Consider the following 19,448-nt stretch of genomic DNA (forward strand, 5'->3'; position numbering starts at 1 on the left):
CCCGAGGATGGCCATGCATGCACCTTGATAGCATCGTGGGCCCTGCGGGCATTGAAAACACAGTGGCATTTATGGAACTGCAGTCACCACAGCACTAAGTGCAGTGCGGGTACCGAGGCATCGAGCGTGAGGGCAAGTACACCAAGGACACCACGCCGTCGAGTGCATCAAAGGCACAGAGAGTACAGTGTCATCGAGGGCATCGTGTGTGCTGCATCACGGCACCGTGGCACCAAGTGCATTGAGGCACCGTGTCATCGAGCGTGCCACATCACGGCACCACAACACCAAGGCCTCGATGCCCAAACTGGTACAGCAAGACTCCAGTTCCACCAACGCTGACAGCACAGAAGGCTACCACGGCATCGTGGATGGACACACACCTCGATAGCAATGAAGGTGACCCTGGACCTCGATGGCATCAAGGGGACCACGGTACCGAGGATGGACCCTGTCTCTGACGCAGTCCTGACATCGATGCATTGCTCACAGCTGTGCAACATGGGCATGGCACAGAGGTGCGGCAGCGAGCTGCCAGCCCAGGCTCCGCTCACCCTCTCTCCCAAGGAGATTGCATTGCACGGCTGGCAAGCAGGAGGAGGGGGTGGCAATATTATCCAGGGTTCCCGCTCTGAAGACTAATTCCTTGAGATGTGGGGAGGATGAACGGCATGGTCCTGTATCCTTCCACCGTCTGAATCCACTGATGCTGAGCGATCGGTGAACCGCCATGGAAGTCCAGCCTGGGAAGAACTCAGGCGAGTCCCCAGGCTCAGTGGTCTACACTGATCACCAGACTGCATAGTTCAGTCCTGTCAGTACTGTGCAAAAAAAAAGAAAAACAGAGAGAGCAAAGACAGGAAACAGACTGACAAGGCTGCACAGGGGAGAACCCACCATGCGGCTGGCAGACAGTTTGAAAAAAAGGAGAAAACCACCAGAAAGAAAAGCTGCAGCTCAAGAAAAAAATCACTTACAAACTGTAAGAGAGCAATGCTGAATATTGTGAAAAACCGTTTCCTGATAAAAAAAAACAACAAACAAAAAACAAGAGCACGAGCTCCACAAGTGCGAGATGTCAGCTCCGCAGAAAGAGAGAGAGACTGAGGGACTCTGCCTAGGGGGCAGGGTGATGACTTCAGCTGCACATGCTCAGTAGGGCATGCCTGAAAGCTCCAGAATCTTTGAGATCAACGTTCCGTGCTGGGCTCCATCTGATGATGTCATCCATGTGCGAGGACTGACATCCTGCTGCTGTCCTCGGAGAAACAGAATAATGGTTATCATTTTTATAGAAACACAGAACCACGAAGGCAGAAAAAGACCACATGGCCCATCCAGTCTGCCCATCACTCTAATTAATTTATCATTATAGTTCCCATCCCTCCCTCAGAGATCCCCTGTATTTATCCCAGGCTTTCTTGAAGTCAGATACTGTTTTTGTCTCCACCACCTCCACTGGGAGCTGTTCCACGCATCCATCTCCCTCTCTGTAAAGAAATATTTCCTAAGGTTACTCCCGAGTCTTCCCCTTTCACCCTCACCCCATGACCCCTCGTTCTAGAGCCTCCTTTCCATTGAAAAAGGCTCAGGTCCTGTGCATGGAAACCTTTCAGATATCTGAATGTCTCTATCCTAACTCCCCTATCTCCCCTCTCCTCCAGGGTGTACATGTTTAGATCTAGAAGTCTATCCCCACTTGCTTTTACAGCATTAGACATATGCAGAGCTGCACAATGGTGATAAAGAACTCAGGTACAATAAGTCCCTGGCCCTACAATCTAAGTGGGTACCTGAAGCGATGGGAGATAAAGTGACTTACCCAAGGTCAAAGGGAGCAGCAAGATTTGAACCCTAGCTTCCCTGGTTCTCAACCTATTGCTGTAAGCATTAGGCCATGAGGCGTGGTCCCTGTGGGGAGACAGATATAGTATCCCCCTTGTATCCCACATGCACTCAGTAAAAACAAGCCCGGTCTCACACGTGACTGAACAGTACATGCATGCAGACTCCATGTATTGCCCCAGTTCTCTTTTACATGCTATGAGCTTTCCTCACACTTTGTGACACACACACACGTCCCCATGTGGTGTCAGAGGGGTAAAAGCTTCACCTGTCCCAGAATTGATCAGTTAGCCATCTTTGTGGTCTAGGATTTGCTGGCCCTGATCAGGTGATTTCACTTGCCTCCTTGGTCCCACAACCCCCCCCACAGCCCTGCACAGTAAATCTGAGGTCTCCTCATCATCATCATCATCATCAGTACAGAGAAATTCTCTCAGGTCCTACCTTGACCCTGGCGTCTTTGTGTCTCAGCATAGCCTTGTTGTTCTCTAGGATGCGGTTGGCAATGTACTTGTTGAGTGGCACAAGCAGCAAGGCCAGGCCCAGCCCACCCAAGAAAGACACCCCCACCTGCAGATACAGGAGGTAGAGAGCGATACCAAACTGGATCGGGAGGCTCCATAGCTCGTGAAAGCTGGGGCAGAAGTTGATGAGACGATCTGTGTCTGTGCTCATGAAGTTGACGATCTCGCCCGTGGAGAAGCGGGACAAGGTGGTGCCGTTGACCCGCAGGGATTTGCAGTAGATGGAGGAGACAACAGCAGCTCGGACCATTAGCATCACCTTGTTCACCTCATATGTGAACTGGCTGCGCAGCAGAGCACCAAGGAAAGAGCTGGCAAAGAGGCCAACAGCATATAAAATCCCAAAGCTCAGAGGCTCCTCCCGGGTCTCCATGAAATTCACCAGTAAGTTGAGCAGGAGGGGGCCAGCAAAGCTCAGCATGCTGCCACCCAGCTTAAGTAGCCCCAGGGAGTAATATCTGAGCCCAAAGGCGGAGTGGAGCACAGACAGAAGACGCACATCCTTCTGGACGTCTGATGAAGTGCCAGTGGGACCGTCAGTTGTAGCCAAACAAGAGGGCGGAGGTCTACCCTTGCAATTGGCTTCAGAAGAGTTGTGGGCCTGATGTGGGCTGAGCAGCTGATCCCGCTGGTGTTTCTGCCAGCAGGCACGAAAGTGGTTTCGAACTGTTGCTGTTTGAAGCCGGTGAGGTAGAAGGTAAACATCCTGTGGTCGGTTTAACTTTTGCCGGTAGCCACGTTTCATCAAAGGATTCAGCCAGAGGTAGAAAAACCGTGAAAGCCAGCTCTCCCCATCCTCACCAACGATCTGTGCATCGGAGGCCGGAGATCCCGCACCTGAAAGCAGCGGGGCACGTTCTGAGGCATCATTGATGGAGTCGAAATCTCGCCTGCTGGGGACGGGAGCAATGGATGCGAGCACATACACAGCCAGACAGGCCAGCTGGAGGCACGCGATGGTAAGCCTTGAGATGGAGGCTGGCTGGAGGGCGTAGGATGATACCCAAGACTGGCAGTAGGACAGCACAGAGATCACCAGAGTTGGCAAAGGCAGAAGCGCCAGAAGCACCAGAGCCAGAGGCCCTCGGGAGAGGCCGTGCACGGACCTCAGGAGCATGAGCAGTGCCAGGCCATGCGTGATCCACGCCAGTGCTGAGGTGGCACCCGCCAGCACTTCCAAGGAGACGGTGCCCTGCCGTGGAAATACAGCTGCCAGGATTATGTCAGCGAGAGAAAGGACAGCAAATAGGAAGGACACGAGGATCCGGCATTTCCAGCTCGGCCTGGAGAGGTTGTCATAGCCAGGAAATCTACAAAAGAGGAAGGAGGTCAATGTACAAAGACTGCACAGGAACACTGCTTCTAGTGCCATCTGTAATCAGGTCCCAGCACCAGCCCTCCATGCCCTCCCCCAGTTACAGCATGACACCGCCCTTCCCCCAAATAAGATAGTTACAGCACGGCATCACTCCTACCCCTCCCCCCCCCAACAATAAAGGCACAGCATGGACCCCTCACACCAACAACAGCCAGTGAAAGCTTACCAGTAACCACCCCCCCACAACAACCACCAATCACTGGGGCAACGTAAGCCCCACAGAGAAGTAAGGGTATAATGCCAGCAGCCAACAGGGACCAATCTGCTCTTACAGTCCAGCAAGCACAATGGGTGCAGGAGAGAGGCAGGAGCTTACCGGGGCGAGCCCACATAACAGGCGCTGGTTACAGCAAGAACAGCGTGAGGGAGGGTGTTTAACACCAGCCGGTTAAAGCAGTGCCCGACGCTGCCGTGGACCCAAACCGGGAGTGGGTCTGAGGCACTGGTACCACAGAGACCCGCCAGAACCTCCTCCATCTTCTGTGCCGGTGAGGAAACAGCAGCTCTGAGTCTGCAGAAGGGAAAATATATAAATAGACAGAGGCATACATATATATACACAAGCCCTGGAGGCCTCACATGCCCATCCCCAGGAGACAAGCACAAGCAGGAAATCACAGGCCAGGAAACTATCAATCCCAGGATCAACAAGTACTATACATCTGGATACATGAACAGTCCTGAGGTTTACAGCCAGCATCGCAAGTGTGCCATGAAATCTCTCTCACACGCCAACCAGAGAAGGCAGGCAGGCAGCACAAATTCAGTCCCCATCCAGGCTCCCTTTCCTGAGAGAAAGACGAAAGCACTCACAGGGGGGGACTGATTCCCCACCACCGCTCTTGATCCTGGGATACAGCAGGAGCATTGACAGGAGGCAGTGATTTACCCCCTCTATCCTCCCTCTCCAGGGATTAAGCAAGACCACTGACAAGGGACAGTGACCCCCCCCCCACACACACCCCCACGTTAAGGTGCTTTGAAAAGGTTTTCCAATGAAGCTATTATTACTGCACTGTGAATTTACATTGATTACAGGACTTGTAGAGATATTCATGGTTGTTGACGTGACAAAATATGCTGAAATGCTAAAATGTAGACCAGACATGAAAAAGTACATCAAGTTCAGCCTTAAGATTTGTTCCTGCCTTCTGGGCTCAATTTACAAGAAATCACATAACTTACAAGAAATACCAGCTCATTAATATATATGAGATAAACTAATACTACCACCCTATTAAGAGGATGTTGGGTTAATGTCAACCAATTAGAAAATGTTATGCAAAAAGTAGCTCACTGGTTTGTAAACTGAGCTTCAGGTTATACGGACACTACAGAGGCAATCTCTCTCAGGGGTTTCTATAAACACAGCCTCAGATGTGTTAATTGCCCTGACCAGCATGATTCTAACAGAACAAAGGACTATCCAAGGAGTGATGGTAAATGGGCCCCATCTGGGAAAAGTAATCAGGGCAGTTCAGGAATAGTCACATCATGCAGTTGACATGACAACCTATGTAAATGATTCTTTGGGCAGTCACGCAACTCTCTAGAATCTTCTACCCTTGTACAATATTGAATGTTGTTATCTATAAAAGAAGGGTCACTTCCTGTATACAGGGAGATGCTGGTCAGTTTGTCAGAGAAAGGTCATCCATTATCCAGCATCTCCCAAGAATACTTATACTACTTAATAAAAGAAGAAATTATACTTTCTACAAAGTCTGGATATAAGTGTAGGATGCGCTTAACAAATACAGCCCTCCATCACAGACAGAAAGGGGAGGTGCTGCTCCTAGGGGATTTCAATCTGTCCATGTCTATTTCTTACCTAAGCAGCTTCAGCTTGAGGCAGCAATCTGGAAGCTCTATTTACATGTTCAGTTTGTTCCAATTTTCCTAACATTTACGTTTATCTGCTAGCCCCCTCTCTCTCTTTTATTCATCGTGTTTACCCCTCAGCACTACCTTTAAAACAGTCTCATAACCAGATAAGATTTTACCTGTCCTGAATATTTATTTCTAAATATTCCTGGATCTCCTGTTCTCTTTTACAACATTTTTCATTCTTTCAGAAAGTGTCATTCACTTTGTTACACTTAAAACCTACAACATCTAAACTCGATCTGTGCGGCATACATAATTAACATTCACCATGTCACAAGAAAACAAAATAAAAACACAAACATTTAAACAACATTACACAACATACAGTACATGTTTAAAAAAGTAAGTTTTCAAAAGTTTCCTAAAACATTTCCGATCTACAATCTCTCGGATTATTCAGTTTGTTGGACATTTTTGGTTGCCATTTAGGTTTCCAGAATTTCCTCCAAGTATCTCAGCCCAGACTGTGGCATGCTCCATCCAAACCACATCTCCTGTTCCTGCCACTATTTCGCATAGTATACTAATTGCTCCATCATGTTATTACTATTTCTACAGCCAATAGGAAGCGGAGATGAGCGGTGTACGTTAGTGATGATTAACCATGAGTAAAAATGGCACAGCGCTGAAGGATCACAGATCCTTGTGGTGAATTAATCAAAAAATGAAAAATGAAGATTCAAGGCAAACGTTTCCACCTTTTATTCAAGGATACTGAGAGTAAAGGTTCAGTTACTATTTCTAATACTATAGTGCTACGACATACACAGCACTGTACAAACACATAACATAACATCTCAACATGCAAGGAACCTAGGAATCATCATAGACGATCAACTTCACCACAAACAATTCATTACCAACACCCTCAAGGAATGTTACTTCAAGCTGCAAACCCTAAAAAAACTGAAACCACTCTTACATTTTAATGATTTCCAGACAATACTTCAATCCACAATTTTCTCAGAAATAGACTACTGCAACTCGCTACTCCTTGGCCTTCCAAAAAACACCATCTCCCCCTCCAATTGCTGCAGAACGCAGTTGCACGCATCCTCACCAACACGTGCAGAAACGATCACATAACCCCTATCCTCAAAGAACTACACTGGTTACCTATCCATCAGCGCATACAGTACAAAACCCTCACTATAATACACAAATCCCTACACAACCCAGACATATCTCCTTCTCCTTCCACAAAACAGACCCACCCGTTCACGCTACCTAGCAACCTTAAACATTTCCACACCCAGACTCACTCACTACAGCGCCACCAGGGAACGCGCCCTATCCATTGCTGGCCCCAGACTCTGGAACTCTATGCCCGCTGATTTACGCCAAGAACACTGCCTACACAAATGTAAACAAAAACCAAAAACTTGGCTCTTCACACAAGCATACTCATGACCTCAAGGACACTACTCTACACCCCAGTACTCTGCATCCAATACCACCCACTCCCTGCCCTCCCATTAACCCTCGCTCCCCACACTAACCACCACACTTGGAGACTACGAAACTTCACCTGTCCCGAGCCTTTCCTACTGAAAACAATACAATCCTCTCACCCAACTATAGAATGACATTAATTTATACTAGTCAATATAGACATACATGTAAATTTCTATGTTATTTAGCAAATTATACTTATCACTTTTTAACCTGTTAATGCTGCACTAAACAAATATAATCTGCCTAGCTGCTTCTCTTAAACTGTTATTACTGTTACTATGTAAAAATTGTTTTATTGGTTACACTGTAAAGCTCTGTTGCTAAATTTATGTTACATGTGAACCGATATGATGTCCAAAAGCGAATGTCGGTATAGAAAAACCTTAAATAAATAAAATAAGAGCCAGACCCAGCTCTGTAGAGCTTACAGTCTAATCAAGACAAAACATACAGTCAAGAGACAATGGTTAAAGTTAATTAATGAGGCTGCAGGCAGACAATCAGGCCTAAGATTTAAAAGCAGCCTCAGAAAGGTGAGCGAGGGAGCCTGATGCATGAGTTTAGGAAGTCTATTCCAAGCATACGGTGCAGCCAGGGGGAAAGCACGGAATCTGGAATTGGAGGTAGAGGAGAAGGACACAGATAGGAGGGACTTGTCTGATGAGTGCACGGGGAGGGTTAGAGAGAGATAAGAGAGGAGAGGTAGTGAGGAGCTGAGGAGTGAAGGCTCTTGTAGCAGGGAGTCAGGAATTGGTGGTAGAGGAGAAGGGCACAGATAGGAGGGACTTGTCTGATGAGTGGAGTGCATGAGGAGGGTGTAGAGAGAGATAAGAGAGGAGAGGTAGTGAGGAGCTGAGGAGTGAAGGCTCTTGTAGCAGGGAGTCAGGAATTGGTGGTAGAGGAGAAGGGCACAGATAGGAGGGACTTGTCTGATGAGTGGAGTGCATGAGGAGGGTTAGAGAGAGATAAGAGAGGAGAGGTAGTGAGGAGCTGAGGAGTGAAGGATCTTGTAGCAAGGAGTCAGGAATTGGTGGTAGAGGAGAAGGGCACAGATAGGAGGGACTTGTCTGATGAGTGGAGTGCATGAGGAGGGTGTAGAGAGAGATAAGAGAGGAGAGGTAGTGAGGAGCTGAGGAGTGAAGGCTCTTGTAGCAGGGAGTCAGGAATTGGTGGTAGAGGAGAAGGGCACAGATAGGAGGGACTTGTCTGATGAGTGGAGTGCAGGAGGAGGGTGTAGAGAGAGATAAGAGAGGAGAGGTAGTGAGGAGGTGCAGAGTGAAGGCTCTTGTAGCAGGGAGTCAGGAATTGGTGGTAGAGGAGAAGGGCACGTTTTATTTCTCAATGATATTTTTATTGATTTGTAGATTTTTTTAATTCTCTACCGTGCTCAAAATGTGCAGTGGAGAATCCATTCACAAGAGACATACGCTATGATTTTCAAATGATGGGAGTACAGCTGGAGTTATTAACTAGTGAATTTCAATTAAAAAAAATATCTACAAATCAATAAAAAAAAATATATCATTGAGAAATAAAACTTAGAACTTTGGTGGTTGGAGGTTTTTCAAGACCAGTGATTGACATTCTCCTCTCAAATGCTTTAATGTTCTCTACAGAACAAGCACCAGGGTCTGAGGTCTCTTCCCTTCTTGACATAACATTCGTAAGATTATATTTTGTTAATATGAGATGTGTGGCTTTTTTTGTTTTTTGATGTGATAGTTTCGTGGTCCTCGTTCGACAGAGTATTGAAACTGGAAATTAGTCAAATCGTTACTAAAATTAAACCTGCCATTCACCCACATGGCCCAGTTCCAGCCAGTTCCTTGTAACAAGTACACGAGGTTTCACTCAGACAATCACAACATTAATTAATTAATCTGTCTCTCTCAGAAGGAACGGTTCCAAATGGGTTAAAAGCCCATCCTAAAAAATAAAAAAGACTGGTAGAACTGAGGACTGGGAGAACTGTGGTCCAATATCCAACTTCTCTTTTCTCGCAAATGTTCTTGAGAAAGCTGTGTTATCTCAGCGTGTAATCACCTGGAACACCAAAATATTCTCTCCCCAAATCTATTCGGATTTAGGAATCATCACTCACCCGAGACTTTACTCCGCTCACTAATGGACTCTGTTTCTCGGGATCTTCACGCACATGAATCTTATTGCCTGAATGAGTGGGATCCATGGCAGGGCTTTCAGATGGTTTTCTTCTTTTCTATCTAACAGAACAATCCAAGTCAAACTGGGCAACCAAATAGCCGATACTTTCCCGTGTGATACTAATCTAGGGATAACTTTCTTCCTGCATAGTGGTGACAGTTTTACATCCCCTCTCCAGATCATTCGAAAGTACAGCTTCAATACTCTCTGCCTATATGAAAGCAAGACAAGAACTTTTGCAACTTCAACATTAAACCCTAAAAAGACAAATAATTTCACTGAGCAGAAACACCTGCCCTAAACCTGGATAATTTTCAAATTAATCCCTCAAATCAAGGACGGGATTTAGGTATACAGCTAGACGAGAACCTTACAGTGAAAATGCACATCAGTAAATTAATCAGGTCAGGGTACACCAAGCTGCGTATACTACGTCGGCTGAAGCCATGAACAACTTTTCAGGACTTCCGTACTGTACTGCAAACTCTATTCTCAGACTACTGTAACTCCTTACCTCTAGGTCTTCCAGGATGTAACTTAAAACCACTACAACTATTGCAAAATACTGCAGCAAGACTCTTATTAGGATCTAGGAAATATGATCACGTTCCTCCCTCGCTGATTTCACTGCATTGGTTACCAGTACAATCCAGAATCTACTATAAAACATTAACGATAATATTGAACATCATTCACACCAATAACACCGGCCTGTTAGGAGTGACACTACAACCATACAATCCACAGCCAACACCAAGATCTCAAAATAAAGGACGAATGTCTATTCCCACATTACGGAGCCCACACCTGACACAAATAAGATCATACGTTCTCCATAGCGGGTCCAAAGCTCTGGAATTCTCTGCCTGAGACCTTACACGTGTTAACAGATAAAAAGAAATGTAAACGTGAGCCAAAAACATGGCTATTCAAAAACGCTTATGAATTAACTTAAAAACATTAGAATATACGGTGCCACAAAGCAAGGACAAAAAATAATCATCAAGTGATGAAGAACAAATCAAACAAGAGAATGTAAGATTCTCAAAACAGCCCACTAAGATGTGTAAACTATCATTCTGTTCTAATTTTCAATAACCTTTGCCTTAAGTACTTGCTCAATCATTAATATGTACTAGAACATTTCACTTGATAAATATTAATGCCCATCAATGAACACCACCTCTGTAACCAATCATTGTTTGTCCGTAGAGTTATATCTATGAATGTCACGTTGTAAATCACTGTGATCTATACATGGAACGACGGTATATAAATGCCTAGGTAAATAAATGAAAAGATTGAAACTTTTTTTCCTAAGACCTATGATTAAAGCTGTTTTACCACTGGTTAGGTGAAGTTGAAAGCTCGATCCTATGACAATCTCTGTTAGTAAACCTGTTTCTTCTTGTGGTTTTTAGGTTTATATCTTCCATATAACTACGTATAACGTAACCTATGGCTGATCCAGCCTGCCCATCCTCACAGACTCTCTCTACTTGTCCCATGCTCTCATGAATTCTAGTACTGCTCTCTTCTCCACCAGCTCTTCTGTAAATAAATATGTCCTTACATTACCCCCAGAGAGTCCACTCCCTTTCACTCTTTCCATTGAAAGAGGCCCGACATTATGCATGGATTAGAAATATTTAAATGTCCCTATCCTACCTCTCCTCCGGGGTGCACATGTTTAGATCTTTAGGTCTCTCCCCATGTGCTTCAGGATGAAGACCACTGCCCATGTTAGTAGCCTCCCTCTAGATTTGGCTTATATCAGTGGTTCCTAAACCTTTCCTGGGGGACCCCCCAGACAATCGGGTTTTCAGGATATCCATAATTAATATGCATGAGAAATTTGCATGCAATGGAGACAGTGCATGAAAATCTCTCATTTATTTATTTATTTAGAATTTTTCTATACAGACATTCTTGAAAAAATATCAAATCATGTCGGTTTCCATTTAAACAGAACAATCGCGGCTATGGCGTTACATTGAACAAGTCGTCAAGTAAATAACAAACAACTATAAATAGAACAATTCGTCAAAGAATAACAAATATAAATAGAGCAGCAAAAAAAAACAGTGGTTGTAGGCGTTACATAAAATAAAACGACTAGTAGAGTATCTCTATGAGTCTGAGGAGTAAATAATGCGTGGCGGGGGACCCAAAGGAATAGGGTAGCAATGAGGAAAGAGGGAGCTAAGAGGATCAGGCTGAGGGAAGGGGGCAGGAAGAGGAAGAAGAGGGGAGGGATGAGAGGCTATAAGTCATGATCAAGGGAATAAGCTAGGGAAATTGAGGACGATCATGTATCTCCCTAATGTCCTGATATGTCCTTTGACCAGTGTCTCACTGATGACCTGTTATGTCCTTTGACCAGTGTCAGAGTGTTCTTGAGACTCTGGGAAGGCTTATCTGAAGAGCCATGTTTTGAGGTGTTTCTTGAATGTTTGGAGACAGGGTTCTTGGCGAAGCTCCGGAGGTAGCGAGTTCCAAAGGGTGGGCCCAGCTGTGGAAATAGCGCGTTTTCTTAAAGTAGTTTTGACCGGTGGTGCGTATAGAGATCCTTTATAGGTGTTTCTGATTGGTCTGGCAGATGTGTGAGTGCGGAGTTGAGAGCTTAGTTTGAGGTGGGCGATGCCGTGGATGTCCTTGTGAATCATCAATATTTTGAAGGTGATCCTGGATTTTATGGGAAGCCAGTGAAGGCCGTGTAGTATGGGTGTGATGTGAGCTCATTTGTTTGAGTTAGTGAGTAACCTAGCCGCAGCATTCTCATACATATTCATTGTGGATATCCTGAAAATCTGACTTGCTAGGAGTCCCCCAGGAGAGGCTTGAAACCACTAGTTTATGAAGTGCTGTATCCAGTACTCCAACGACAATACCACCTCCCCATGCATGTCAGAATCCTTCCAGCCTTTGCCTTCACCTAATCTCCCTTTTTGGCCAGCTATGATCACCCCCAGATCTGCTCTTCTTTTTTTTTGCAGAAAACTTCATCTATTATACTGTGCTGCTCCCCTGGGTTTTTCCTACCCAAATACATGACCCTGAATTTTTTCACACAAAGCCTTAGCTGCCAGACTCCAGACCATTTCTCAGGCTTCAGGCAAGCTCTGCTTGTTTTCCCACATCTTCCAGGGTGTGTAATAACCTGCTTCGGAGTTTTGTATCATGCAAAAGTGCATGCCATTCTACAATACTGCTTAAGAAAATGACTTGCCACGTTGTGGTTGAGGCAGTAGATTTCACCAGTTCAGCACATTTTTTTCTGTTACCATTTCTCTATGATATTCTGTATCAGATTTTTGCTTTGCACCTCTTTTTTGTTTTCCAATTGTAAACAGTCAGGTGTTTGCTCTTTGTTAGATACCCACGGGCCAATGCAGTAAAGTGTGCTCAGGCTGAGTGCACTGTTAGCCCCCCGTTTAGCCGCACATTTTCGACACTCTATTTTTACCCCTTATACAGTAAGGGATAATAGAGCGTGGAAAACTCACGGCCAACCCCTCCAAAACTAATAGTGCCCGCAACATGCAATTGCACGTTGATGGGCCTATTAGTCATTCCCACGCAATCCAGAAAGCCAAGCTGCACATTTTAATTTCGGCTAGCACCAGGAAAGTGTACAGAAAAGCGATATTAAGTCGGAGGCCCCAAAAGTAAAAAAAATGTAAAATCTGCCCGCGGGTTGGAAGACAGACGCTCAATTTTGCCGGCATCCGTTTTCCGAACCTGTGGCTGTCAGCGGGTTCGAGAACAGACACCGGTAAAATTGAGCGTCGGCTGTCAAACCCGCTGACAGCCGACGCTTCTGTCAAAAAGGAGGCGCTAGGGACGCGCTAGTGTCCCTAGCGCCTCCTTTCACTGCAGGACCTCATTTACATGTTTTTTCTTACTGAATCGCGCCCAGGAGAGTGGCCTGGGCACGTGCAGGGAGGGCAGGCGCTCGCCAGCTCTCCCGTGGGTTTTTCTGTATCTGCCCGCTAGTTTGTTAAGAAAATGTTGAACAGAACCAGACTTGGGTCAGATCCCTGTGGCATGTCACTAGTAACACCCCTTTCTTTGGAGTGAATTGCCTTCCACTCAACCAGTTTCTAATCCAGTCACTCTCTTTTGGGCCCATACCAAGGACATTCAGTTTGTCTATAAGTCCCCTATGTGGAATTGTGTCAAAAGTCTTACTGATACCCAAGTAAACTACATGTGGTGCTTTCAGTCATCTAACTTTCTAGTCGCCCAGTCAAAGAAATTGATCAGATTCATCTGACAAGACCTGCCTCTGGTAAAACCATGCTGCCTCTGATCCTATAATGCACTGGAGTCCAGACATTGTACTATCACCTTAACTTTGACTACATTATGGTCACTATTTCCAAGCAGCTCCACTACTTTTACCTTCTGTACTAGATCAAATGTTTCTTAAAAAAAAAAATCCTAAACCAAAATGATGTGATAGTACAAAATGACATCGGCCATGCATTCACTGGACTAAAGACTGTTCCCGAATTACCTTACAAGAGCTGCGTATCCTCTCCTTCAGCACATCTGCTCATTCTTCCTTTCTCTTTAAGTTCGCCCCTGCTGCCGCGATCCACCCTCGGGCTCAGGGCCGGCAACGAAGGGATCTGCTGTGCCTGCGTGCAAAGACTGCACCTCGGCATGGTGCAAGGGCTCCTGCACTAGGGGCGTCCCGGGCCACAGGCAGGACTCATTGTACTTAAAGGTCTTTAGGGACAAATCCGGTTTAAACGAGCCTCCGGCAGGAACAGATCACACCCAAAATGAGCCTGGACCCGGACGGCACGCGCACACTAAAACATTATAAAGCACGAGCAACAGGAACCATCCGTACCGCCCGGCCAAGGGTTTAAAGAGCCTCCGCTTCCGGCCAGCTGAGCCCAAGTCCAAATGCTATTGGCCCGACGAGGAAGACGTGGGAGCCAATGGGAACTCTGCAAGTCAACCTAGCCGGCCAGTTCGGCAGCGCGCCCAGACACGAGATGGCGGCAGAGATCTGTTTCTGCCAGTGACTGCCTGCGACAGAGACCACGCCCACGCCCACTCCCAGCCTACCCTGGACGTTGGCACTCTGTCGATGTCTGCCAATGAGGGGCTGAGAGGGCGAGAGGACACGCCCACGACCTACCCGGCTTGGTTGCGCTGCGCTCCCCGGATGTTTGTCTGCAAACACTGAAGCAGCTGTCAGGTTGCGACCCTGCCAAAAGGGAGGGCGCAGGGCTGCCATCACGTGACCCACCAGAGCTGCACGCCCCTCGGCAGGGCATAAACCTAGTGCCACATGCCAAGGCTGCGGTCTGCCAATAATTCACTTGCCCCAGTAAAGGGTTTTTTGTTGTTCAATAACCACAAAGTGGTGTTTTATGTGATTTTCTGAAGCTTCCTATGTACTTGCCCCAGGAAATGATTTGCAGAGATTAGCACCTGCTTTTTCTGTAGACATCTTTCCCTGCAAAGCAAAGTGCCTCGTATTCAATGGCAGAAGTTACTGCCCCTGTCCTAATCTCCCCCTGACTCCCCCTCCCCCTACTTTTCCTGCAGTGCTCTTCCCTGTACCTTTGCTTACCTGCGTACTGTAAAGGCTGTATGCACGTAAATAAATACTGCAGTAAAACAAATTCAATTGCATGCAAAAGACACGCTTTTAGCATAAGCAACTTTGCATCTATAGAGGTGTAAGTAAAGTTTTGTGTTAGCGGCCATACAGAGGTAAATGAGCTTGTTACAATTTAAATGAACCGCTTTTGCATGGGCTTTTTATTTTAAGTTCTGCTTTTTGGCAATTCGAAGTGGATTATATTCGCATATTGGAGGTATTTCCCTGTCCCCAGAGGGCTCACAATCTGTCTGTACCAGAGGAAATGAAGGGGTTCAATTTCGTGACCCCCCTGAAGTACGAACGAACAACTGAACATCCTCCGACTAATCATGCCAGCAGTGAAACGCACAGCCATCTTGAACGTACTAATATTTGCAACGCAAATGATACGTAATGCGTAGTGACGCAGTGGCGCACTAACTTTTAGCGTAACGTAACGTAACTCCATTTTGGAATAATACTTTGTATTGTATTAATACGAATGCCGATGTAAAATGTCTAACACGTCAATTAAATGACGAAACAATAGTCTGATCATAAGCTACACCTACTAGAGGACCACGCTAGCTAATGCTTGTTCAGCAATTTGTGAAATGTTTGTTCAGCAAAAACCAGAACGCATGTGTGAAAGATAAGAGTTGTAAAGTGCATAAAAGTTTGCTCCGAAGGGGGCGTGGCATGCAGTTGTACTGAGCCTTTGTCTTAGCTGCATCTTGCTGGCAATAAAAGTCTATCTTTACGGATCAGTTGTCTGGACCTCCTTACTGACTAAAAAGAGACGGTTACATTTGGCGAGCCAGCCAGGAGGTACCGGGGACGCTATTTTAGCCCCCCAGTTGGTCCGGTAGTTTGGTGGCGGAGCGATCCCCCAGACGTACCTGGTGAGTGGCCACCGCTGAGTTCAGCGATCAGGTTTCTGAGGGGACCGTTCCACAGAAATTCTTTGAGACCTCTGGGCTGCTGATCCGGGAAGAAGGCTTTCGTGACGATCGGAAGAACCCTGCAGGCGAGTATTATGGGGAACAGTGAAATAAGTGAAGAATAGATAAAAGAGTAGCAAATAACCGGTCCATCCCAGGCGGACCGAGGGGGCTTTGATCACACCCCAAGCGGTGGTTTGGTAGGAATTGCATTCCGAAAGCCACGCGCAAAAAAGGGAAGGAAAAAAATATAAGTAACGCATAGAATAGCGGGAATAGGTTTCTCGTTGTGTGAAAGAGAGTGAATGGCCTCGCAGTTCTAGACCGGGCGACCGCGTTCTAGTCGGGGCAAGTGTGACCCTTTGTGTCTGGCGGATATGGACCCCTTACCTATCCGTCTTCCCTTCCCTCCTTTGTCTGTGATTCTATCCTAATGGGAGGGGGCTATTCAACTCCACTAAAAGTTATGACGGAACACTATAGTGAAGTGTTCGATAAACGTAAATGTACGAAGCCCGGAATGATTCAGCGATGCACCCATAGGTGGCCCGGTTTGTGTGTAAATTGGCCTCCGGAAGGAACTTTCAATTTCCAAACGGCCACAAGGGTCCTGAAAATAGTTGAGAAAGAAGAGAATCCGGGTTGCCCTGAGGATAAGCCATACATAACTGCTTGGATTGCAGTTATTGAGAATCCTCCGAAGTGGGCAAAGAAGTTAGTGGAGGGAGCCGCCCTCGTAATGGTGGCGCAAGTGAACAAAATGGGAGACCGGAAGTCCCCAAACCGGAAAAGAAAGGGAAGGGCGGCCATCTTGGGAATAAAGGACCATGCGTCATCTGCGGCGGCCATGTTTGTAGTGCAAGGGAATTCACGGACTCAAGAAAAAAAAGTTAAACCCCTGCCGCCTGCAGTACTGCCTGACGCAGAAGATCTTCTGCCGCCACCCTATGCCCCTAGCTACCCTCAATCGTATAATGCGCCACCAGATCCCCCAGCTCCCGCCGATGCCCAAGTTGATCATGAAATAATGCCGGTTCCCGAAGTACGGCTTGAAGCGGAAGCGGCGGCGGCAAAAGTTGAAGACGGCGGCGAGTCGTCCGTGTCAGGCGGCACTCGCAGTAAAACCCAAGCCGCAAGTTTGCAACTACCAATTAGAGAAACAACCACCGTAGTTCCCGTGGTCCCTACTGAAGAAAACGAGTATAATACTACGCAAACTATAAAGTTGTTTACTTACATACCTTTCACTTCCAGTGATCTTTTTAACTGGAAACAGCTTGGCCCCTCTTACGCTGATAATCCAGATCAGATGCTAGATTTTTTACGAGGAATTTTTGCAGCCCATAACCCTAACTGGGCTGACATTCGGCATCTCGCCTCCATCCTTTTTACCACTGAAGAACGCCGACAAATACAATTAAACATAGAAGAAGCAGCTCGGCTGGGAGCCGGGTCAGACGGTAATCCAGATGAAGTAGTGAGAGAGCATGCCCCTGTCGCCGATCCCAACTGGGATTTCCAGACGGCTGCAGGGCGAGCCTGCATTGCTGCATATCAAGTCGCCTTTCTCGGAGCTTTAAAGAAAGGAAAGCAGAAAGTCATGAATATGGGGAAGATCCACGACGTGGTGCAAGGGAGAGACGAGACTCCCGGAATCTTTTTGGAGAGATTGATGGATGCATATCGGCAATACAGTCCATTCGACCCAGAGGACCCCAAGAGTCAGTCCGTCATAGTGATGAGCTTTGTCGGACAATCCTGTCCCGATATCCGCCGGAAGTTACAGAAATCAGAAGGATTTGAGGGAATGACTATTAGCCAGTTAAAAGCCATGGCTGACAGAGTTTATGTAAACCGAGAGCCGGACGGAGACAAGAAGGAAAAGAAAGAAAGTAGAAAGTTAAGAGAAAGTGTTAGTCTGTTAGCCGCAGCACTGGAAGAAACTAATTTCGGAAGCCGTCCAGGCACTATCAGGGATATCCTGGGCCGAGAGGAAGGGGCAGGTCGCCCTCCAGGGGACCGCCCAGAGGACGAGTAAGTAGAGGAGGATCGTTTAGGGGAGGGAGGATGCCGTTGGGAGCCAATCAATGTGCATACTGCAGACAAGAAGGACACTGGAAGTCTGAGTGCCCAGAGTCCCTGCATATGAAGCAGGAAGGATATACTCCGTCCAAACCAAAGGAAGCTGAATGGCAGATGGCTGTAGGAGAAACCTCTGGCGAAGACAGTAGTGAAGCATGACTAGAGAAGGGAATTCTTCCATTCGATCCCTTAGTAGAAATCAAAGTAGGGACTGAGACATTTAAGGGATTGTTAGATACCGGGGCACAAAGATCAGTCATGACTACCGCTATTACCACGCCCACGTCGAAAAACATTTCTATTGTAGGGGCCTCTGGAAAGCCACTTATCGCTCCCTTTCTCCAGAAACGACAGGTTCGAGTGGGAGGACAATTAGTATCCCATCAGTTTCTCTACGTCCCGGGATGCCCAGTTCCCCTCATAGGGAGAGACCTTCTTTGTAAATTAAGAGCCAACTTACAATTCGAATCGACTGGAGAAATCAGAGCATTCTTCGCTGACAACCCAGTCTCTCTCATTTGTCCACTCCAAGAAGAATGGAGATTACATCTCCCCATAGTCGAACATATCACTACGCACCGATATGGAGAAAACACCGTCCTCAACGAAAAGCGCAGACAGCTAATGGACAGTATACCTAAAGTATGGGCTGAACAAAACCCAGGAGGAATAGCCATCAACGCTACCCCTATTTGGATCGAGATGAAACAGAATGCACAGGTGATAAATCAATCTCAATACCCCATTCCGTATATGGCCAGACAAGGAATCCAGATACACCTGCAAAGACTGTATGATTTGGGCATTCTCCGGCGAATCCGATCTGCTTGGAACACCCCTTTGTTGCCAGTAAAGAAGCCTGGATCTAATGACTATCGACCAGTACAAGACTTAAGAAAAGTGAATAGTCAAGTAGCAGATCTAGTAGCCCTCGTCCCAAATCCGTACTCAATCCTGGCTCAAGTCTCTCCTGCATCAAAGTGGTACAGTGTCATTGATCTCAAAGATGCCTTCTTCTCCGTCCCGGTGGCGGAGGAATGTCAAAAGATTTTTGCTTTCACATGGGAAGATGCACATACTGGAGTAAAGCAGCAGTACACATGGACTCGGTTGCCTCAAGGGTTTAGGCACTCACCTACGCTGTTCGGTGAGCAACTGGCAAAAGACTTAAAGATGTATCAAGTAAAGTATGGGCCAGTCATACAATACGTGGATGACCTTCTGTTGTTTCGAGAGACGTACCTCGAATGTGCGGTATCCACTCTTCAGCTGCTAAAGACGTTGTACTCAAAAGGGTATCGTGCAAGTAAAAAGAAAGCGCAAATCTGTGAATTGGAAGTAGAGTATTTAGGCTTCCAAATACGTGGAGGAACCCGTTGTCTGGGAGTTTCTCGCACCAGTTCTATAAGAGATCAACCTGTACCCACTTGCAAGAAAGAGCTCCGAGCGTTCCTTGGAGCTGCAGGATACTGTAGGCTGTGGATTGCTAACTATGCAGTTATTGCCCAACCCCTGTACGACAAGCTGCGGGGTAAAGAGGCAGAATCTCAACCCTTCCAATGGGAAGG

General features: G+C 46.6%; 1 protein-coding gene across 5 annotated transcripts in view; it reads right to left on the reverse strand.

Annotated features, from left to right (window-relative positions):
• The window catches only part of LOC115086673 (multidrug resistance-associated protein 7-like), a 139,251-nt gene that overhangs the window by 101,698 nt on the left and 18,105 nt on the right, over positions 1 to 19,448 (reverse strand). For 3 of the 5 annotated variants that reach the window (XM_029592858.1, XM_029592856.1, XM_029592857.1), the window contains exons 2-3: positions 4,064 to 4,258; positions 2,290 to 3,679 (exon numbers count right to left, since the gene is read on the reverse strand). In XM_029592858.1, coding sequence (XP_029448718.1) covers positions 2,290 to 3,679; positions 4,064 to 4,224 — 1,551 coding nt within the window. In that variant the 5' untranslated portion in view covers positions 4,225 to 4,258. Of the gene's footprint in view, positions 1 to 2,289; positions 3,680 to 4,063; positions 4,259 to 13,771; positions 14,138 to 19,448 lie in introns of those variants that run through there. The other 2 variants (XM_029592859.1, XM_029592855.1) reach the window with 1 other exon arrangement.

This window comes from Rhinatrema bivittatum, chromosome 3, assembly GCF_901001135.1.
Source record: "Rhinatrema bivittatum chromosome 3, aRhiBiv1.1, whole genome shotgun sequence".
Taxonomy (NCBI): Eukaryota; Metazoa; Chordata; class Amphibia; order Gymnophiona; family Rhinatrematidae; genus Rhinatrema; species Rhinatrema bivittatum.